Below are 18,869 nucleotides of genomic sequence, written 5' to 3' on the forward strand. Positions count from 1 at the left end.
CTTTTCATGCGTTAAACTTATAAATTTCAGGAACAAATAAACCATAGTTATATAAAAAGTAATGCAGTGCATTATTTTTTTGGAATCTGGTGTTGGACTCTATTTCTCAGCATTTCCAGTGAGAGGGACAAATTGATCAAAATTCAGGTACTTGGAGGTGTAATCTAACACATCTGGAAGGCACCATATTGGAGAAACTGCTGATAAGCAGTTATCTATCTCTCTTATTTTTAATTGGTTTAAATGTGGCAAATTGATTAGATGCAAACTTCTTAAGCCTAAATCTGCTTCTTCTACATGACTTTTCAAATAGCAATTTATGACTATGGAGAGATGGAGATCACAGAACTTATTTTCTTGAAATGCTCTAGGTCAGATTGTTTCCCTGCCTCTTCCACCCCCAAATCTTACATGAACTGAAAAGGTGGAAGGTCAGTTAGCCTTGAAATCTTGAGTTTATCAGGAACCCTCCTTGTATGTAGTGTTTCCACAGTCAATTGGAAAACCGAAAGTGGAGAGAATAACCAAGGCAGCCTTGGAGAGATAAAAAGATTAAACGTAATTAGTTTGGCTCATAATATAGTTTTAAATAGGATTTAAAAGAAATAGTTTATTGTGTTACTCTAAAGATTACCAGCATTGATTAACTTAGTGCTGGGCAAGTATTAAGTAAAAAATAAATAAATAAACCCCAAGCCATTTACAATTATGCAATAAAGTTTATTCCTAAAGGGTATTTTAATTTTTTTATAAGGTTTACTATTTATTCATACCTTTAATTTCACCATACATATGGCTTCTATGGACCGTATGCTGATCATTGTCATAGATGCCCATATACATCCACAGTTGAGAGTCATTGTAACTTCTTTTTCTACTTCACTTTACTGTTTCTGAGCTTAGTTTCAATGAAATTAAGACCTTTCAAACAAGGACTATGTGCATCCAGTTGTCCGGCTTTACTCTTTGTGTTTTCCTGTTGCATACTCATAAAAGAGTACAATGACTAGATCTATTAGCATCTACTTTAAAATCCAGTTCCTTCCTTGCCAATTTCTGTCCTCTGTGTTCCAAACTGCTGTTGAATACAATCTTATGTATGTTTGCTCAGAACTCAGGGTCACTGTTTATAGTGCAACTTGCCTTTGGAAAGTGTATGTAAGGTTATGTTTTTTGGAAAAGAGGAATATCTGTGACTTTTTCATAATACTGTACAAAATCACAAAGAATCCTTCATAATACCCATGCCCATACCATTTGACAGCCTTCTTCATCTTAGCATTCTTGAGATCTAGAAATCTTCAAATGGGTTGAAGCTGTTGTGGGAACTAAACACAATCTACAGAGAATATTCATGAAAATATGTTCTGTGTTACGCAGTTTTTTTAACTATGTATATTTGCCTATGGCAATGTTTCTCAAGCTTGGTGACTTGGCCAAAGGCCAGCCAGCATGGTCTTTGCAATAGACAAGAAATGAGCAATGAGGATGTGAGCAGCTCTCAGGAGAGATCGATGGGTCGTTAAGGTGCTTCCAAGTAAAAGAGGCAGGATGCAGAGATGCAATCATTATGAAGCTTTATTCATCGATAGATTATATAGAAAGAGCTATATGGCATGGAGGCATCCATGCTTGTATGATAGAGAGAGAATGCATGCAAGAGAGAAAGCAAAGACGAGAACAACAGAGCAGCCCCTGAGCAGAGGTATTTATGAGGGGTCACAGCCCCTCCCTAACCATAAAACACTCTCTCCAATGGGGCTGCAGGGGTCTGAGACCCCTGACTCATCAGTGGAAGCAAAGAAGCCTCTTTGCTTCCATCTGATGACCTTTTTGGGTAACTGCCATGGCTGGCACAAAACATCTAACAGAGGAGAACTTTCAAAAAGATTTCTCAGTTCTGAGAAAGAGAAAAGCATTAGAAAGAAACTCAAGATAATCCTGCCTTAATGTTGTTGGTATTTGATGGGGGCAGAGAGAAACCGTGTAGGTTTTCAGGATTGTACCCTACAGTGTTCCTGCATTTCCTATCATATCTGTTTCTTGGCCTAGCCTACTTCAAAGTGCTGATAGGTTTTAAGAGTGCAAAGTGAGAGTCCAAGGAATGCATAGAAAAGTCCATTTTCCTTAAGAAAAAGAACTTTGTTTTAAATGGGTGTTTGGGAAAGAAAAAGACACCCTTTTTAGGTGAGGGGTGCAATATAGGGACATCTGTAGCAAGCTGAGGGTTCCCCAGAATGACTAAATGAACATGTGAAGTCTTGATGAGACGCCTGTGACATTGCAGATTATATAGAAAAGACACAGAGTTGTGTTGCAGCATCATGTCACATGTTTTGTCATTAGACATCTTTGATGCCCATCCTCCTGCAATTCTTTGTTTATTAAACAAATTTATATTGCTGCTGAACTCACACACAATGAGCTTAATACTTAGAAATTTCTGTTTTCTTGACCAGAAAAAATGATGCTAAGAATTCTTGTTATGGTAAAGGACTCATAATATAATTCAAATGACGAATACATACTTATTTTTGGATTTCATATCTTGGATTAAAATTTAGGTTCAAAATGGAGGGGATGGGAAGACGCATACAAATGCAACAAAAATCATTACCTTATTCACCAAAAATGTGAAAAACCCCCACCACACCCCCCATTTTATTAAATTTGAAAGAATTGTTTAACTGGGTGATATCACTTATTTGGAAAACTTATTCAGTGGTCCATGGCTGTAGAAAGTTTGTGAAACAGAAATCCTAGAAGCTGAATCAGTCTTTATTATTACAGAATATTAAGTTTAAGAGTTCAGAACAATAGCTGTAAGTTACATGAAAAGAGGTTCATGTGAATGTTAATACAAGGAACATTTATTTATTTCATATGCTTTATGCTGCTTCAGTTTCAATTCTGAGCAGCTCAGAGCAACAATCATAAAACAAAAAATGGTATAATCATGCAAACTTAATTATAATACCCATAACATATAACAATAATTAAAATTATTACTCACTGTCAGCCCTAGGAAGACGGCAGCGTGGAATCACTCCAAAAATATTGCCAAGAAAACTGCAGGGAGGCATTGGCCAAAGGTTAAAACTGTCTGTCTCGAAGGAACAACAAACAAACAGACAGACAAACAAAAAATTCATATTAAATCCTGGCATCATAAGTCAAAACTCTAGAATAACTCATCTTGGCAATTGATGGTATTTTTTTTCCTGGAATTTGCTGGCAAAAAAACCCAAGGTTTTTTTTCTTAAGGTTGGATCCACCAGCAGTTAAGTGTCATCTTGTAAGTTATCATGACAGCCAGTTCCTCTTCGTTTTTGGACACAAAGACATTCTTTGTTGTTCATGACTAATATTTCAACATTTATGAGAAATTGTTGGGAGATATATATCAGATAAAAATGTATCATATCAATCTAATCCCATTTTTTCATCAAAAATAGAGCTAGTATTCTAAAAAGCATTTCCATATAATTTAGTCATAAAAGCTGTGATAATACATAAAGATTCAGAAATGTGTATTTAGCCTTTGAAATGCTTGGGAGGTGGGGAAGAAAAGTAAATGTTGTTGATTTATAGTTCAAAAACAGAGTAGAGGAAGGCTGCTGAACTTCATAAAGATGCAGAATGGCGTATGTTATTAGAAATAATAGGAACCATAAAACAAAGAAAAGAATAATGTACACTCAGAAGAGAAAGCACTGAGAATAATATATAAAATCCTATAAGAGGTTTGACACCACCTTAATTCAAGCCCTGAGGGAAAAGCCTTAATAGTGCTTCAATATTAGGGCCAGTTTCCTCTGTTAAGTTTTTCTTCATTGTCTCCATGGAAACTGAGCAAAATAGGCTTTGCCTCTATAACTGTGGTAAATGAAAAGAGAGTGACTTGTGAAAAAAAGGGCAAATGCTTAAATTAGGCCAGGGCTCTCCAGACTTCCAGAGTTCAGCCTGGAATTATCAGCCTGGAATATATAGATTTTAGCTATTTGCTAAACTTTCATAGTGGGTCATTCCCAGTAACCAGAGAGCATTTTTACACAAGCATCTTAGGTTCCACCTAAACGAACCATACTCTGTGTCCCACAGCATTACTGATCTATGGCAAGAAATCCATCAGCTTCCCCTCAGTGTGAAAACAATGCAATGACAGTGCTAACATTGGATCCCACTGGTGGAAAATTGCCCCATCTTGTCTCTTGCTCTTTAGTTCTGCCCAGTCTCTGTTGAATCTAACATGCTGTGGTATCACATCACTGCTTTATCAAGCTTCATCTAATCAGCAGGGATGACTGAAATGTCCCCTGTCAATAGGTCTTTTTTCTTTAAATAATTTTTCAGAAGAGTTAAGGGTGTTATACAGGGGTCTTCAAACTTGGCCCTTTTATGACTTGTGGACTTCAACTCCCAGAATTGTTGAAGTCCACAAGTCATAAAAGGGCCAAGTTTGAAGACCCCTGGTGTTATAGGTTGAGGGTTAGGGCTGTGTGTGTGTTTAAGTGCTTCTCTTTGGCTCACTGATTCACTCAAAGGCTCACTGATTCACTCAGCAAGGATTTTTAGGATAGTGGAGATAAACACTAGAGGTTGTAGAAATGACAGTGTGAAAGTGCTGATAGGTTTTCACATCAAGAATGAAAAAAAACCCCAAATCTATATGTACAATTTCCCAATACTGTAAGATTATACCCATGAAATAGTTCCTTGAGAAAAGATTATACCCATGAAATAGTTCCTTGAAAGCCTTGAAAAGGGAGGAGCATTTTAAAGGCAGATCTAGTTGAGCTGTTTTTAAATAGAACAAATGCACTGACATTTTTAAAACACCAGAAAGGGGATATTCTCAGAAAGCCTTCCCTAATGGAGTATGCAGGTTAGAATTATGGGCATTGTTGTCCGTATTTTGAGACTTCACATTCAGGAACGTTTTGTTTTAGGTTATTAGGTAAGTCCTTGGAAGATTTTCCTTCTGTTGTCAACTACTATTTCTAAATATTCTACTAGAACCCTGGCAGTGGTTAGAATGCAGTATTGCAGGCTAACTCTGTCTACAGCTCCAAGTTGACTCAGCCTTCCACTCTTCCGAGGTTGGTAAAATGAGGACCCAGATTTTTGGGTTCAATATGCTGACTCTGTAAAGAGAGAGCTGTAAAACACTATGGAGTGGTATATACTGTAAGTCTAAATTCTGTTCTAAATTTAAGGTAACTATCTTCTACATTTGGGCTAAATTAGGGTTTAATTTGTTTTCAATATCTGTATTTGTGCATTCTATTATTTATGTCACTGTTCACCGCCCTGAGTCCTTAGGGAGAAGGGCGGTATACAAATCAAATAAATAAATAAATAAATAAATAAATAAATAAATAAATAAATAAATAAATAAATAAATAAATAAATAAATAAATAAATAAATAAATGCTAGCACTATTGCTATTCTTAAAAAATGATCAAAATGGGTAAATCAGTACTATTTCTTGGATTGTCAACCGTATGGCTTTACAACTTATTCTGATGGGATAAAAGTAGCATTTGAAATGTTTCAATGAGATGACGATACAAGTGTTCTCAGAAAGACTCTTGATTTTATGTAATATTTAATAATGTCCATTTTTTCTTTACATGATTGTGCATGCTCCTTTGCAAGCCACTGTGCTTACACAGATTCTGGCACTGTGCTAAAAGCTCTGTAGTAGTTATGTCAGTTCACATAATCCACACTCCCACTTAAAAGCAACTGGGCTATGAGGACTGCCAAGAGCTTTCCATGGTACTGGAGGCCTTGGTGTAAAGGCTGTCAGCTCTGTGAAGCAGACTTCAAGAATCACATCTGAAATATACAAATTGACTTTATGGAGAGAAGAAGTACTTGTGGGATGTAAGAAAAGATATGAAATCCTACCTGAGAATTCTCAGTTGTGATGGCTGATTTACACATGCAATTTACAATGTAGTCCAACGTCAAAGGATGCAGTTTTATTTATTATTAAATTTCTTTGCTACCCAACTTGCCTCAAAAGCTCTGATTCAGTGAACTTATGAAGTAAGGACTTGTACTCCACATTCTAGCTTCTGTTGGATACTAAATATGTTAAAAGCCATTATCTCCTTGCTCTGAAATAGGCCTTGCCCTCTCCTCTCCCCCTTTTTTCAGGCAACTCTTTCATTTCCTATGCATTTCTGTATCTCTTCCTTATCAGCCAGTCATTCCAGACTTGTTAATGACTCCTAGTGACCAAGGAGATGGTGACCTAGAGACCGAATATCCTGAAGACAGAGGAAATTGGACAGGCAAGCTGGATTTCCTTTTGTCTTGTATTGGCTACTGCGTTGGACTGGGGAATGTTTGGAGATTCCCATATCGTGCCTATACAAATGGGGGAGGTGAGAACTTGACCACCTTTGTTTCTTGCCTTTGTGTGGAAGATTTCTGTTTCTCTTATTGTTTTAGAGTGAGATTTATATATCTGTATTGACAACCTGCAACAGGAAAAGTTATCAGCATCTTTAAAAGAATAGGGCCCCAGAGAAGAGAAATTTTAATGTAAGTATTGTTGCTTTAGCTGAAATGGAGACTGTGCTGTCCATATTAAACTTTAAAAAAGGAGTCTAAAGCACAAATAACAACTGTCTTTTTACGATCCTGTAATCTCTGAATTCAGGGCAGAGTCAGGGTGACTGGATAGGAGCTGAGTGTTTATTGACCACATGCCCTTCCTGACAACATGCAGAGTTTGCAGCAGATATTTTTTCTTTGCGCTTTAAGAGAGAAACATCTGTCACTACCGCTAACTCTCAACCTTCCGAGTGGGAGGTGAGAATCTTCACCACTAGGCCACCATGCCACTTTAAAGCATAAATAAACAAAAAACATAAATCCGTGATGGCAAACCTATGGCACACATGGCACAGGTGGCACACAGAGCCCTCTCTGTGGGCACGCGTGCCATCGCCCCAATCCTAGGCCTTCAGATGGGTTTTATAAAACCTTTTTGTTTTAAGCCTCTGCCACCGTTGCAAAAAAAAAGGTTCAATCAATCAATCAATCAATTTCAACTTCTTGTGGGGGAAAAAAGAATCTTCCAAAGTTGGAATTGATGATTGAACTTTTTAGTCCCACCCAGTCTGCCATTACCACCGCAGCCACGCCCACCCAATAGGCTAGGCCCACCCAATTGGCCACACCCACCCAATGGGCCACACCCACCTGACACCCGATGATACATAAGTGGGTTTTGGGTTGCAGTTTGGGCACTTGCTCTCTAAAAGGTTCACCATCACTGACATAAATAATGACTTGGAGTCTTTCCATGCCATAACTCCTGTAATTAAACTCCTATAAAGTGGAATTTAATAAATGTTCTCTGATGCTATAATATCAACTGTAGCATCAGAGGCACATTAGATTCTTCATTTATTAAATTCCACGTTCTAGGAGTTTAATTACAGGGTTATGGCATGGAAAGATTCCAAGTAATTATTATGTTGTCCCACAGTCACTATCAAATCAACTAATACTATCTGATATACTGCTACAAATTCAATAGTCACAAAAGCCTCTTAGGGATAGACATGTGCTTACTCAAGCCTAATGTACAGGTATCAGATAAAGCATACATATGAGACAGTCTTTCTGCAAATTAGAAGACATTGATCTGTTAGAAACTGGCATGCATACACTATATATTTGTTCCACTGAACATATCCATAGTTACACTTCTAAAACTAGCAAGAATTAGAAATAAAGAGCAGAGATTAGAAAAAGAAATCATGAAGCATACAAGTAATATGAAAGAGTTCTGCCTTGTATTCCATAACAATCACATTATTAAAATGGTGATACAAGGCTTACAATAAAAGCAAACAGACAGACATTCCAAGTATGAACATCCCATTTCTAAATTATATCTATTACTTCTGCTCATTGCTGACAGAAAGACTCTGGAGACTATAATTTATGTATATGACCTCCACTAGTGCCTTTTCCTTCTGATCAATTTGCCACCTGCTGTTTGCTCACCTCATCCCTTGTTGTACTAATTTACTACATTTCTTCAAGAGTTACTTGTCACTAGAGATGCTGCAGAAATCTGTCACAGGCTTCTGTTCAAGTACATCAGCACATAATTCAAGGAGTCTGCAAATGTCTTATTTCAAAATATTTCTTGGTTGTAAAATTACGTACAAATTTTCCTATACTTGGAGAAGTGACCTTCAAAAGCAAGATTAATGAATGTGATATGGACACAACTGGATATAGTTTGATCTGTACACTCCTATCTGCAAATGTTGTCAACAAACAACCAGTTGATTTGGTCTCTGCTGATTATTAAATAATAAGGCTGCCCTCTCCAGCATGATATTTCTGGCACTATATTATAATAATAATAATAATAATAATAATAATAATAATAATAATAATAATAATAATAATAATAATAATAATAATAATAATAATTATTATTATTATTATTATTATTATTATTATTATTATTATTATTATTATTATTATTATTATTATTATTATTATTATTATTATTATTATTATTATTATTTTATTTATATACCGCCCTTCTCCCGAAGGACTCAGGGCGGTGAACCCATGTTCACCTATAATTTGCTAAATGACTTTATCTCCCTTTCTCTTGTTCTTCTTTTTAAATATGTGATGAGTATGGCTTTCATCTGAACTGCGTAGCTGAAAGCTCCTCCTCCTCTCCCCTCCTCCAAATATTTCTGGATCCATGTGAAATTCAGAAGATTCTTTGGTAAATGAAGAAGACAAGTCTGAAGAACCAGTTTGGTAGGCAACCTCAGCTCTTTTATGACTCATGGACTTCAACTCCCAGAATTCCTGAGTCAGCATAGCATAGCTGACTCAGGAATTCTGGGAGTTGAATTCCATGAGTCATAAAAGAGCCGAGGTTGCCTAGCCCTCTAGTAGCTAAGGCACCAGGCTAGAAACCTGAAGACAGTGAATTCTTGTCCCACCTGCGGCATGAAGGTTGGCTGAGTGACTTTGAGTCAGTTGCTCTCTCTCTCTCTCTCAGCTGAACCCACCTCACAGGGTTTTTGTGAGGAAAACAGGAGAAGGAGAGAATATTAGATACAGTCACTGCCTTACATTATTTATAAAAATAATAAATGTGGGATATAAATATGTCAGTATAAATTGTGTGTGAACAATACAACTTTTCCTTTAAAATATTCTGGCCATAATAATAGGTCAGTTATTTCCTGTGAAGCAGTTTCAGCATAGTGCTGAGCTCCTTTGCCAAATATTTCATGTATTCCCAAGAGCCGTGCTGATGAATCAGTAGGTGGCTTCCTCGTTCTGAATCAGTGTGCTATTCAGCTTGCATGAATAAATCACACTAAAGGGCAACACACTGTGGGAAGTGTTTTCTACTGGGCAACAATATCAGCAAAAAGAGGAAAGCAAATTTCTGATCTTGCAAGATTCAGCCTTGAGAAATTAGTATATTCCTTCCAGGATGCAGATACAATTAAGAAAAAAAAAAGATTCTACACAAGTTATTTTTTTCCATTGAGTTTACTAAAGAATATTATGTTTTCATTGCATTTTCCTGCAGTTCAGGAAAATAAACACTGGAAGGGGAGTTAAGAGACATGCCAGTATGGAGTTGCTTCATACTAGAGGACACATTGTAGACCTGACAAATGAAGTTTTATTTTCTGGTTCCTGAGGGAATGCAGCCAGTCCAGTGAGATTTTTGTAATAAAGGTGATCAATAATAAAGAGACTGCTTTGGTCTACTCACAAAGTTGTTCTGGTTCCTTGCGTATGATAATGATCAAGGTGCTAAGACTTGAATGGGATTGTTGATTGCATTAATCCTATGATCTTGTCAAGTCATTTATAACAGGGTTGCATGAAAAAGTAATCTGAATGTTATAATAGATCTGTGGTCGATTTGCAGTAGACCAAGTATTCTACTTTCAAATTGTTAAGGTATAGCAATGACAGAGTAACTCTCTCAAGTTTAAAAGTTATTGCTGAGATAAAGAGAACTTTAAATAAATAGAAGTAGATTTCAATATGGAAGGATGTGAACTCTACACACTCCCCCCTCCCCTTTGGTTCTTTTGCATCAGTGTTGACTACTGCTGGTGACTGTTTAGACAAGTCCCTGCAGTTTTCTTGGCATGATTTCAGAAGGATTTTGCCACTGCTTGCTTCCTAAGGCTGGTAGGGAATGACTCACCCAAGATCATCCAGTTGGCTTCATGCCCAAGGCAGAACTAGAACTCATGGTATCCTGGTTTCTAGCCTGTTTCCTTAACCATTATACCAAACTGGCTCTCCCCTGCTCATTTATATTACCCCAAAATATATTTATGATTTAGATCTCTTAATTCTAAGTATATATTGTATCACGTTCTACTTGAGGGATCTTGAAATTCCAATAAAAGAAGAATGATAAAATAAATAACTATTTCCACAAACTAAAGCCTGCCAACTCCTGCAATAGTAAATTCAGTTTTCTTTCACATTCAGTGTTTATTCCCTAAATATTTGGGTTGCAACACATTAAGCCTTCATGACTCTCTAAGAAATGTGTCTGAATGGAGTCCTGCCACATTAATAGTAGCAATGGTTGGAATATATATCTACGTAGTCATCCCATGTTTTTCTTCAATTGTTTCCATCTTTTTTCTGACCACAAAAATCTATGAAGAAAGGAAGATGGTACACATATATCATCTATTGACTCTCCTGAAGCATGCTGTGTCTCAGTTCCACTCTGCCAAAGAATAAATTAAGACGTTTCTGCTTCTTTGACCAGGTCATGGTATTTGTCAGTCAAAAAACTAATGCAATGTTGCCGACACTGACTAGTACCAGATTTCTAAAATCTCCAGGAAGTTCCATGCTTCAAATCATTGAAGAAGAAGCTGAGCACTTCTGTCATCTTATGTTTTTGACGGTGCATAGCAATTAAGCCATTTTATTTCTGAATTAATTGCAGCGTAACTTGAATTGCAGAAAAGCCAAATGCTCCTTTTTCAAGACTGAAGTTCTGCAAGGCCTGAGGGCCAGCTGTTTTCTTACTGTAGAGACTTGCCTGGCCCTGCCATATAGTTTCTAGATTAGTCAGCCAACATCTTACTTCTCTACATAGAAATCCATCCTCTATAGATCTTTTAACTGCAACTTCTCTCTGATGCCTCCCCTCCTGAAAATGCACAAAGCATGTATTAAATTTATCAATGAAAGCAGAGCATCCATTGAACCTTGCTTGTTTCATATTCTCCTATATGACAACAGAAAGGAAAATGTGATGAAGTCTTCTTCTCTTCTCGGTGTTTCAAAATTGGTAGTAGTGATGATCAATGTGCATAATCTTCAGCCTGGTTCTGATGGATTGGGAAAAGGAAACTGGCAATGTTGACACAGATAGAGAGAAATATTCTTATATGCTAAGACACAGAAATATTCTGTCCTTGGGACCGTTAAGGAGGGATTCTAGATCTTTCTACACATACAGTCGGAGAGAGATTCTACCACTAAATTCCAATCCTATGGAGATAAGGTAGTTATAAGAGTTATATGTTTTGTGTTGTGGATTTAAAATATTTGGAAAGTAACAAGGGGAGAGAGTATTATCTCCTTCCTTCTCCTATTTCACACCTAGTCCATGTAGGCAAGAGGAAGAAAAATGTTCTGAGTCAAATTGTCAATTTGGCACCTGGAAATTCTTGTGATGAGATTGAAGTCTATAAGACAATAAAAGGAAAAATGCAAAATTAGATTAAAACCTGTTTGATCCAGCATTTTATCCTCATAATAGATGATGGATGACATCAATTGTGAGGATAATGGTAGTAGCAGGATATAAATGAAATACTAGTCCACACTTACATTCCAGAGCAAATGGTATAATATTCCTGATGCAGGAATTATTTTTCAAATTTGGGAATCATTGAGAGTCTTAGCTTCCATTAGATCAGGGGTGTCAAACTGCCAGCCCGTGGGCCGGAGCGTCATGGAGAAACCGCGCCCATCCCATTTTCGGCAATGGGAAAAACTTCCAATACGTCGCATGATGTCATGTGACGTCGCGAGTTTGACATGCCTGCATTAGATTATCTTCTTAAAGGTTTTCAAGTGTGTGACCATCAGAACACCTCCTTGTAAAAAAGTCCATATTTCTTGCATGAAAAAAAATCTATTCCATTGTATATCTCCCATCTCTCACTTTTACTAGATGGTCCATATTCTAGTTTTATAAGGACCAAAAACACTATCTAATATATAAGGAAGGGATATCATTTGGCTCATGCTGAGATTATCACATTCAACTTCCCAATTGTGCCCTTTCTGTCACTTGTTTGTAATTTCTCTCTTGCAGGGGCATTCCTTGTTCCTTATTTCATTATGTTGGCTATATGTGGGATACCCATCTTCTTCATGGAACTGTCGTTAGGCCAGTTCTCAAGCCTTGGGCCTCTGGCTGTTTGGAAAATAAGCCCACTCTTCAAAGGTCTGTGTGCAATGCTAATCTAGTTTTGTCATCATTTCTGTCTTCATTTCTTTTGCAGACTAAATTCTTATGGTTGACAGTGGAACAGGTTAGTCCTCATGCATTGTAGAGATGAAAGTAGAATCTTCCTTAACACAATAGGTGAGAGTAGTAATATACTATTGAATGTTATTCACTTTTATACTCACTTTCGTGACTGTGAAAGTGAAAAAATATTTGGGAAGAGAATTCTCTCTCCCATAGTTTTAGAAGCATAACTGTCCACATGGACTAACACTAGGCAGATTTAATATAGATAGCTTTTTTTTTACAAAGCTGACACATTTCAAAATTAACTCACTACAAACTATGTTAGAACAGTTTTCTAGAATTCAGTAAATTTCAAATGTTAAGAAAGAATGGAACTATTCAATTTCCAAGGCTTAATAATTAAGAACTCTGGGAGTTATAATTCCGATACTCCTGTAGGGCTTTAACTTGGGTATCCTAGGAAAATGGCTGACTAATTTAAGACTTTGAAAAAACAGCTAAATTTAATGTGTGATCCAATGCAGAAGAAGACGGAGGACTATTGGTAACCTCACAAGGTGGCTAGAAAGAGCTAGCAATCTCAACTGAGCTCAGGACTGCTTTTATAGCAATAACATTTAGATGTATATATTGCCTCATAGGGCTTTACAGCACTCTCTGTTTGGCTTGCAATGTAAGCATTATTTGCATATGGCTCCCAACAATTTGGTCCTCATTTTGCCAACCTTGGAAGGATGGAAGTCTGAGTCAGAAACCCTTGAGCCCATCTGGATCAAACCTTAGGCTGCGGGCAGAGTTGCCTGCAGTAAGGCACTTAATCGCTGCGCCACCAGGGCTTCATGTAAATGCATCATGAACACTGCAGTAAACAACCATCAACTTTGGGGGTTGCCTGTGTTTTTTTGCCATTACATATCATTTCTGCTCTTCTTTAGGTATTGGTATGGCCACAATCCTGATTGTCTCCTTGGTGGCCATTTACTATAACATGATCATTGCCTATGTTCTCTTCTACCTCTTTGCCTCGTTGACCAACAACTTGCCTTGGCAGTACTGCGGCAACTGGTGGAACACAGACCTGTGCCTGGACCACCATGTCACACACACAGGAAACAGTGCTGTCCCTTTCAACACTTCTAACACTGTCAGTCCAAGTGAGGAATATTGGAGGTAAGTAGCTTAGACAAGAAAAGGGTGGGAGGGAAAGTAAGCTATGGTGATAGATTTGCCCTCTTCAGCCTAAGAGCTGCCAATTGCTCTCCAGATATTCCTCAACACTCATAAGCGTGGTCAGAGGCCAGCAGTTATAGTGGTGCTTAAAAGCTTGTGAATTGGTTTTGAATTTTCAGTATTTCTGCATAAATATGACCTAAAATGTGATACGTAGCTTTCATTTTCCTCAATTAAATAAACAAGCACAATGTTTCATTTCATTGGGTTGTCTCTATCTACTGTTAGGGTTTATGTGACAAATAGATCACCTTTTAGGTTGTATTTATGCAGAAATATTGAAAATTGAAAAGGGTTGATAAACTTTCAAGCACCACAGTATGGGAGTTGTAGTCCAAACTAACTGAAGGGCATCACATTTCCTACCCCAGTCTTCATGTATGGTTCATGATGTTGATGTGATATTTGCTGTCAAATATATGAATCAATTCATATTGTTCATTACATGCGTAAGATCTACCTTTTTCCAACTGCATAATATTTTAAGGAGAATTATGAAAAGGAGACTGTATAGGAATCCATATAAAGTTAAATTACACTGTAGCAAAAGAGGGGGAACTGGAGCTTTATTTCAGCTTAATGAATCCATGCGGAGGCATTTTCATTGTGTTCAAAATAAACTATTTTGTTAATAGGACTGGAATGATTAAAGATCTTATTCACAAGGACACATTAAGCAGAGTGTATGCTGAACTCCATGCAAATTAATGTAACAAGAGAAATAGCTTTTCTGTGTCATTGTAGCTCTCAGACATAAAAATGTATTTTATCATGCACACATGACACATGCCCTCATCACTAATTTATTATTTGAAATAATGCGTATGCAGGAAAAGAACACTGTATAAAACATTTCTTAATGTGTGCAATATTGCAAAATTCTTTATATAAAGAAATCTCTATTCAGGGGGAAACCATCAAATCCCAAGTTAAACTAAAGCCTAAATTTAACTGGATGTATTTAATCAGATTAAATACATCTGATTTAACTATTGCTTCCCTGCGTGGCTTACACATATTTATGGGGAAAATGTCATTGGGGGGGGGGAATTCTACCCACTGAAGTTTTTTTCTCTTTTTTTTCCAAGCCGCTATGTCCTTCATATCCAAGGGAGTTCAGGCATTGGTGACCCTGGGAGGATTCGCTGGAATCTCTGCCTCTGCCTCCTGCTAGCTTGGCTCATTGTGTATCTTTGCATCTTAAAGGGAGTCAAATCTTCTGGCAAGGTAAAGTATGAATTAGCAGAGGGCACCCATCTGTTTTTTTCCACCCTCAAATTATAACATAATCCTGGTTGACTGTTCCTAAATGTTATTGTTGTCATAGGAATTTTTTAAAAAATATGTTGGTTCTATACAGTATTTTAGGACAGGGGTGAGCATTTCTAATATTATTTTTTCCCACAGGTTCAACTCCCCCATCCATGAATTCTTAGATCGTCTACTATGGCAAAAAACATATGTTATAATTCACAAATCTGAGCTAAGAAATGAATTTTACATTTCTTCTATGCCAAATCTACTCCTGATTCTTTCAACTTTTCTTTATTTCAGCAGTATAATTTAATAGTTGTGGGGAATCAGAGAAAATGTAATAGTCAGCATCACCTATAGGTTCTGAGCAGTTTTGCGAAAGATGACAATATACGTAAAAATGCTGTCATAATGCTTCTCAAGTGTATTCTATTCTATTCTCTTCTGTTTTGTTCTGTTCTGTTCTGTTCTATTATTCTGTTCTATTCTGTTCTGTTCTGTTCTATTATATAGTATATTATAATATATTATGTTATATTGCATACTAATTCAAGTGGGTTTAAAACAACAGAAGAAAGATTTCACTTGATTATTAAATGAGATATCTTGATGGTCAAAGTATTTGATAATAGATATGAGTTCGTCAAACATAGGATAATGCATTCTGTTTCTGGATTTTTTGTGTTAAGCAGATTGTTGAAGGTTTTTAGGGCTTCCTCCATTTCTCTCATTTCACTGTATGGATCCTTAATTATTTTTCATGGAACCATGATAAGCATTTTGCATATGGTGGTTGTGTAAATTTATGAAGATTACAAGAGTCCTAGGGTTGTCTAAAAGAGACGGTATCTTTTTAGAGCTGCCACAAATAAATGTCCCCTGTTTCTTTGTAGGTTGTTTATTTCACGGCCACATTTCCTTACCTCATTCTGATCATGCTCCTGATTCGTGGGGTGACACTCGAGGGGGCCTGGCTAGGAATCAAGTTCTATCTCACACCCCAGTTTGATCTCCTACTGTCTCCCAAGGTGAGATCTGTGTCAATACTATTGTGTAAGAGAGTTGATTTATATACCTCTTTTGACTATCTCATGTTTTGGATGATCTTAGAAACTAAACAAGAGTTCTTGGATGGGACTTCCTGGAAAATCCAGGCCTTTGGGTAGACTGGAGACCTTAAAGAAATCCTTTAAAAAAGGCAACAGCATTTCTGTAATGCTACCAAGAAAACTGCATGCACCAGAAACTGATCAAGGCATCATTAACATTTTTTAAAATTCTCAGTTTAAGCACTACAAGTTTATATATGATCCTGAAATATACTTGAGTGGGCCCATCAACAAATACTGTAGTTCATTATTGCGCAAAAAAGAAAGTATGAATAAGTTTTCGTATTTGTCTACTATCAGTGAAGTAGCATTTTCTATGATGAGCACTTATGGCAGGGGAGGTATAAAATATATTTAAGAGCAATTTCAGGTATTGGTGGATGACATTAATTTGGCGACAATTTTCTTTAGAATTCCATCATTATAAAAGCTATGACTGGGAAAAAAAAAGTGCCAGGAAAGTCCAACCACTCTTTCTAATGAGCACCAGATTTTCCCTGTGCAGAAGGTTCAAATGCATCCTTTTCAAACTATTGTTATATTCATTCTATTGAAAAAGATACTTAGCCTATGATTGTGAGTAAAAGCTTTAGTAAGCAATACTGTTTGCTTGCTTGCTTATTGAAATTATTTAACTTCTCGTTTTCCATTTCTAATGCAGGTGTGGATTGAAGCAGCTTTGCAGATCTTCTATTCTCTTGGGGTAGGATTTGGGGGACTTCTCACCTTTGCATCATATAATACCTTCCACCAGAATATTTACAGGTATATATTTTCAATTTATGTGTAATGGAGATGGAGCAGATTGACAGCAAATTATTGTTTTGTGTATTCTCAACAAAATCATGGGTGGGATGTCAGGGGATAGGAAAGACAATTATGGATATACAGCTAAGATTAGGGAAGGGAAGGGAACGGAAGGGAAGGAGGAAAGGAAAGGAGGAAAGGAAAGGAAAGGAAAGGAAAGGAAAGGAAAGGAAAGGAAAGGAAAGGAAAGGAAAGGAAAGGAAAGGAAAGGAAAGGCTAATTGGGACTGAAGACATAGCTCTGCCACTGTGTCTAGTTGTGTGGTAATGGTACGGGTTTTAACAATGGCTGTCACTGAAATGCTTTTTGTTTATATATTTGCTTTTAATTTAAATTGGATTTATTTTTATTTTTGCAAGATGCCCAGAGTCACTTAGATTTTTAATTTTTAATTTTTTTTTAAAATAATATTTATATACCGCCCTTCTCCCTGAGAACTCAGGGCGGTTCACAGGGCAGAATAAAATACTAAATACAAACGTTAAAACAAGATTAAATAATTGCCCATATTAAAACAGTTGGAATCAAGTTCTAAAACACCAAGTTAAAATTAAAACACAAGACTAAAAACCCCACCAATCCCCATCAGGCCAGGCTAGATGAGCTTGGCAACCATGTAAATCAAATAAATTGTTATGGTTATAGTTTATCACACAGTCAGTCAAATGTTTTGATTGGATTTGGCATTTTTATCCATCTATGAATCCTTCCCATGGATCTGGGATAAGCAGACTAGCACCTGCTAAAGAACTGACAGTTGTGACTTCACATTATTGTGAACAGATCATCACCATCATCATCATCATCATCATCATCATCATCATCATCATCATCATCATCATCATCTTTCTTTGGCATCCTGCAGAAATTCAGCAAAAATCAGTTTATATTCATACAATAAAACTTCTTAGTCTCTGTCACCAGTGGCCATGTTAGCTAGGCCTGATAGCAGGTAGAGTTCAATGCCCGAAGAGTTCTACACTCTACTGTTACATTAATAGCAAGCAAGTATGACAGCTTGTTCAATATCTTGTATCTGCTTAGACATTCTGTATCGTCTGAGATCAGATTATTGAGTTCCTATTATTATTATTTTTCATTCTTTAGGGATACATTTATAGTCACTGTGGGGAATGCTGTTACCAGCATTTTGGCTGGCTTTGCCATTTTTTCTGTTTTGGGATACATGTCCCAAGAACTTGATGTTCCTGTTCAGGAAGTTGCCAAAGCAGGTAAAACCTAAACATTTCTTCTATCTTTTGTACAAGAATATTTGTATGTATGCAGGTTAGAATGTCTGTTAGACTGCCAGAGAATATGCACTGCACTGATGGATGAAAAATTATTCAACTAAGCGCCAAATTGGAGATAAAAACAAAAAGAGTCAAGCCGATATATTTAAATAAGAAATGTAAAGAAATTGAGAACAAAAAAAAAATGAATGGAAAGGACAGGGGATTTAAGAAAGCTAAATAAATCAAAAGAAACTTTTATGCCACATGGGTACAATAAGAAGCAAGATCTGATGAGAAAGTAGATATGGGGAAGAAAGAGTAGAAATACACGAAGAACTATACAAGGAAGACTCCCAGATCATTGATATGTACAAAAAACTATGAACACTGGGCTAAAGCCAGACCTTTGGAAAAGTGGAATTAAATTAATTAATTAATTATATTTTATGCTACCTTTCATTCGGAGGATTGAGGTGAGGCATGTAGGACTTGCTCCTCTTATTTCCCCCCCCCAGAACTACTTGATGAAATAGGGACTAGCCCAGCATCTCCCAATGAACTTCAATGGTTGAGAGTGGGTTAGAACTGGAGTTTCCCCTCTCGTAGATTACATCCACCCAACTGCTTCATTGTGCTGTCCTTCCATCCTGAAACTGGTTGGAGGTAGTGGCATCCTAAATCTTGCT

General features: G+C 36.8%; 1 protein-coding gene across 1 annotated transcript in view; it reads left to right on the forward strand.

Annotated features, from left to right (window-relative positions):
- The window catches only part of SLC6A7 (solute carrier family 6 member 7), a gene marked incomplete at both ends in the record, with an annotated part of 43,339 nt that overhangs the window by 14,940 nt on the left and 9,530 nt on the right, over nt 1–18,869 (forward strand). The window contains 7 exons of the mRNA XM_081322028.1: nt 6,213–6,396; nt 12,387–12,518; nt 13,484–13,718; nt 14,867–15,005; nt 15,926–16,060; nt 16,803–16,906; nt 18,056–18,180. Of these exons, the coding sequence (XP_081178154.1) occupies nt 6,213–6,396; nt 12,387–12,518; nt 13,484–13,718; nt 14,867–15,005; nt 15,926–16,060; nt 16,803–16,906; nt 18,056–18,180 (1,054 nt within the window). The remainder of the gene's footprint in view (nt 1–6,212; nt 6,397–12,386; nt 12,519–13,483; nt 13,719–14,866; nt 15,006–15,925; nt 16,061–16,802; nt 16,907–18,055; nt 18,181–18,869) is intronic.

This window comes from Vipera berus, assembly GCF_964194415.1.
Source record: "Vipera berus genome assembly, chromosome: 2".
Lineage (NCBI taxonomy): Eukaryota > Metazoa > Chordata > Lepidosauria > Squamata > Viperidae > Vipera > Vipera berus.